General features: G+C 37.6%; 1 protein-coding gene across 1 annotated transcript; it reads right to left on the reverse strand.

Annotated features, from left to right (window-relative positions):
* Nucleotides 1-1,790: 1,790 nt before the first annotated feature.
* On the reverse strand, nucleotides 1,791-3,193 carry LOC119193598. The gene is made up of 3 exons (XM_037447246.1): nucleotides 3,047-3,193; nucleotides 2,856-2,953; nucleotides 1,791-1,922 (listed from the first exon to the last, which is right to left on the reverse strand). Exons 1-3 carry the CDS (start codon nucleotides 3,147-3,149, stop codon nucleotides 1,791-1,793), a joined length of 333 nt encoding a protein of 110 aa, XP_037303143.1. The 5' UTR covers nucleotides 3,150-3,193.
* Between the last annotated feature and the right edge of the window lie 1,918 nt (nucleotides 3,194-5,111).

Genomic DNA, 5,111 nt, shown 5'->3' on the forward strand with positions numbered 1-5,111 from the left:
AACAAAGAGACTCAAAGGACAGAAAGCTTTGGTTCAAACCCTAAAACTTCAAATTACATGATATTATCCTACACTCAGACTGGTGGTAGGTCTCTCATATGTGAGAGTCTGCCTGGGTAGATACCACCGCAATAACTATTTCCGCCGCCAAGCAGCAGTGTGTAGTCACTGTTGTGTTCCGGTTTGAAGGATATTGTAGCCAGTATAACTACTGGACATGATGAGACTTAACATGTCATGTCTCAGTATGGCGTGCGCAGTGGAATACCAAACAATACCTTGTCATTCAAGGTATTGGATGGTGTTTCTACTGTTTATGGGCGGTCGTATCGCTTACCATCACGCGAACTGCAAACTCGTATCGTCATTCAAGCCTCAGAATTATTTACCCACTCAAATTTATATGTAAACGATGCTTACTGGGTCAAACCTGTTCCAAACCAAAGTTCGGAGTTAAAACTGGTACAAAGGATAAAACGAGTTATTTTATTACACGTGAATACATACTTAGTTACCCTTAGATTTCCTTGGTACTAAACCCAACCACATTTTGAATAGAGGTGCCATTCCAAAATAAGATTTAATGTCTAGTTTAACTCGATGAGATCATAATGTAGGTAATACCGCTCATTCACTGTGCCATCTATAGGTGCATTAAGCAGGTATAGTTGTGATGCCGTTACACTCGTCCAAAACATTACGTTGGTTGCTGAGAACATTTCGTGTAAGTATATTTGTTGCTAGATGATCGTACCTCTGAAGGTGCATAAGGAGCGCGACAGGCAGTGCGAGCAGTACGCGCGGCGCGGCGAGCAGGCGGGCGAGCGCGGCGGCGGACACGCGCCGCGCCGCGCCGCTCGCACCGCGACGGCCGCGCGCCGCCGCACGCCGCCAGGTACTCGCCGCTCCCGTGCTCGAACCGATACACCTCCACGCGTTCTGGACCTAACCGTTCCATACGCACGTCTTTACACTGACTACAAAACGTAGGTACTTGTGATGCACCGCATCCCTACCACCTCCCGCCAAGCTACGTCTACTACCAAAAGCACAACTTTCAATTTCATTTTCATTCATTTTCCCCATATCTGCAGTAATTATAATTATTCCTTGCTTCTTCTGACATTGTAAGTGTTCTGGCGGAAGCGTATTAAACAGCTTACAAGTGACCTCACTTCCTCAGAAATACTTATGTAATTAAGAAAGTGTCATTTGGAAATATACTTAGATTGTCTTACCGTCATCGCTGAAGCTGTCATTGAATAAGTCTCGGAAGAAATTCCATTTAATCTTTTCTTTCTGTAACTATACCCGAATTTTTTATCATTAATATAGTATATCAATGCGTTTAATCAAAACGTTATTTCGAAACATCTCGAGCGTTCGATTATTACGTAACTCGTTCTGATTACTCACCCCTCCAGTCACGAGTGGCCGCGCGTCCGACTTGCGTTCTACACGTTCCTCTGGTGCAGAGGGATGCGTCGCCAGTTTGCATCCCGGCCACGACGTTTCTACGCATCGCCTGTGTACACCGCGCTACTGAATACTGAGTAGGAACTATTGCATCAATTACTTTAAGTAACTAGTACATTAATACGCACGAACATGTGTAAGGTAGTTCGGTGGCGCGCAGTGCAGGCAGTGCTGCTCGCGATACCAGTACGGGCCCGGCCCACACCACCGAGCCGCCGTCACCCGCGCCACACGAACCACGTCCACGCGTGCCTCCTGCGCACCGACACACACCATAGCCATAGCCAACGCTGTTTGCTACTACACACACAATATTATAGTATATTTATTGCGCAGCGTGCCTGATCCGCGACGCCGGCGGCGGGGCTGGAGGCAGACGGTAATCGCGCCGTCTGTACGGCAACGGCTGCGCGCTCGTGCTTACGTCGATGCTTTTCCACCACCACCTTAATCAAATTTCGTTTAGTAAAGCCGATAGTGCGACCGATGATAGACTGGTTCCTGACGCTGCCCAGTTTTCTGAATTTTTTATGAAACTTTACCAAATCATTTCAAATAATATGGGCTTATACGACATACGTATGCAAATGACTGTACGACTGGTTCTAAATGGACTGCCATTTTGAAAATAGCAAATCGTTTTTCTTCAGTGCTTTGTCGCAGTGTGCAAATTGATATATCCAAGAAGTAAACTATTTAAAAATAAAATAAATTTAAAAAACATTATAATTTTTTACTATTGGAATATTCCTATTTTAATTTATCCGTTGGATGTTGAATAAGTTAATTTTTTTTCTACGTTTTACCATACTTTCACAAGACTTTATTGAACTGAAGTTATTAAATGTTTCAATAGTGACCCGACACATGATTACCAAATAATAAAAAAAATACTGAGGGAATATTTATCCGATTTAAAGTTATATTGTTGCCAAATAATATTATGCTAAATCACTACATAATAATATCTGGCATTTATTAATTCATTGTTTTTGTTTCCTTACAATTTCAATATTGAACACTAATTACCTATACGCCACGGTCGTGTTTTTAATCGCTACTTGTTGCTTATGTTCTATTTTTTTAGAACTTAAACTATTAATTCATCGATGTCGATAGCAATATACTTACGTTAATATAATAAATATAACAGGCCATGTTGAGCATGGCCACGTTCCTAATATGGCCCACCGGATATTTTCCCGGCATAGAAAGTGTTATATCCGAATTTACTTTACATACTCGGTTTGCTTTGAAAAGGTAAGTAGATTGGGTTAGTGGGGCGAAACACCTTTTTTATATAACAATATTATTAATAACCGCTCTACAGAATCCTTAAAGCTGTGGTATATTTTAATTCTAATTTATAAATAACTTGCCTGCAAATATGATCCGGTGTCCTCCAAAGGCCCATAGTCATCGGCGTCTTGCTGGGAGCTCTCTGCGCCAATTTGACTCGATGTTGATACATTCACGTCTGCAATGTGTTTACACCGTTTAGCGTACGTCTATGAACACTTTTCTTATCAATGCAATGAGTTAGTCAAAATTATAATACCGAAGTACTTACCGAGACGAGCATTAGCAATTTCGACTTCCTTAGCCTCAACACCTCTCTGTGCCGTAGAACTCGTAAAATTAGAAGCATATCTTTTTGGAGACGAATCCATCATCACTGAATATGTTGGTAATGATTATATACCTACCAAGTAACTAAATAAAATGACTTTTTTTTAAATTGAATGACGTATTTGTCAATTTTGGATTGACATTAAAAATTAAGGACATGTGCGTTTATTGCTCTCATCTTTTACGTAAGAAAATTCTGTGCTAGTTAAGTTTTATATCCATATTTCGAACAGGTTTTGCTTTTTGATTATAATATTTAAAATTTCTAACATTTATCTACTGCACTTTCAATCTAAATTTTTAAAGAACATGCCCAAGAATAGTTTTTTTAGAGATTATTCGACAAAACTTCTAACAAAAATAATTTACTGTAGAACTTAATTTATATTAATATACTTATTAGATAGAACACCTAAAACGAACTTATCGACATAATCATTTAATTTTAAAGACCTCCGATTTTGACATTTTTGTAATTTTATTATACTTAAGTATTACACTTAAAATGGATGCCTGCGAAATATTAATGTTTCTACGGTTAGGAAACTGATTCGATTCTAATTAAAATAAAACAAATATCACTGACTACAGAAATACTTTCGCAAATATCTCACCAACCAACCGACCGGCACGACTGTCAACACTCAACAACCAACTAGCCCGGTCTGTCAAACGCTCAGTGTTTTTATAGCAAAAATAGTCCATTGGAAAGTTACATTTGGGGTTGCGTTTTTTAGAGGACGCAATTTTATTTTTTTGAAGTGTAGGGGGGGTCAGTCTAAAGCTAAAACCAAGTTTGTGGGGTCGCCACCCTTGTCCCACGGCCGCCATCTTGAAAATAGGGGTTGAAATGGTTTTACGATGTATCTCTTAAACTATTTATCTGACAAAAAATGTATAAACATTTTTGTTGCAAATTAAATTCTCTACAACTTTGGTTTAGTAACTTTTGTCGTAAAACTATAAATAAAAAAGTTATAAGCGAAAATGTTAAGAAATTCAATGTTAAGCAATGTCCATTGCAACGTCATCAGAACGTGTGTTTATAAGGTTCATAATACTTTTTTTTGTATTCATTAATACCCAAGGGACCATTAGGGAACAAAAGAACATCTGCCTGCTATTATTATTATTATTATTATGCTAACACTACATTATAACGCTGTATCCGCCTATAATGATGGTACACACGGTCCTAAGTTTTATATTTGGTTTTGTATAACATTATTGTGAACTATCGCTGGCAGATCTAATTAAATAAATAAATAAATAAACATTGGAACGCACTCTCAAAAAAGGTAAAGTTGTCAAAATTTAATTTACTTGTATCTGAGAATAAGCGCAAACCATTTTTTTTATTTTAATTTATCAAAAACATTATATGCGGCCATATATTTATAAATCATGTGTAGCAAGTAACAATAATTATTATACAGGGTCATTTCGACATTGCGTTACTAAATGAAACCACAGGTTCGTGGTGACCTCTGCTAACACCGTGCAAAAAATTATTCATAAGTAACGAATATTTACGTCAATAATCCCGATTTTAGATTTATGGTTTTTTGATCACGCTGTTTCTTAGCGCGCTTAACTGAAGTGAATGAACTACGTCACAGCTGATGGTATTATTACCGAACCTATAGGGTTCAGAAGGTCAGCTCACAAATGAACTCCCAATACGTTCACTGACTTGGTTGCAGCAGTTCATTGAGTCAATAATTAATTACTACAAAAAATATTTCGTCAATTATAAACGTTATTTTCGTTATTAAAATAGTTTTCTTACCAAAAAGTTACCTACATAATTACTAAAGTTACAAGTTTAAATCTATTGGTATCGTATTTTTTTAGATTCTACATGATATTCAACATTTATTTTAATTCCAACATTAATATTTCGGTTTGTCATAATATCTAAAGACTACGTAGACATTACCGAACGTCATATTATGCTTTCTGTACCATTTTTTTGCTAGATAGGTACACTATGGCAATACGTCCGA

Source organism: Manduca sexta, unplaced genomic scaffold (assembly GCF_014839805.1).
Source record: "Manduca sexta isolate Smith_Timp_Sample1 unplaced genomic scaffold, JHU_Msex_v1.0 HiC_scaffold_778, whole genome shotgun sequence".
NCBI classification, from domain to species: domain Eukaryota; kingdom Metazoa; phylum Arthropoda; class Insecta; order Lepidoptera; family Sphingidae; genus Manduca; species Manduca sexta.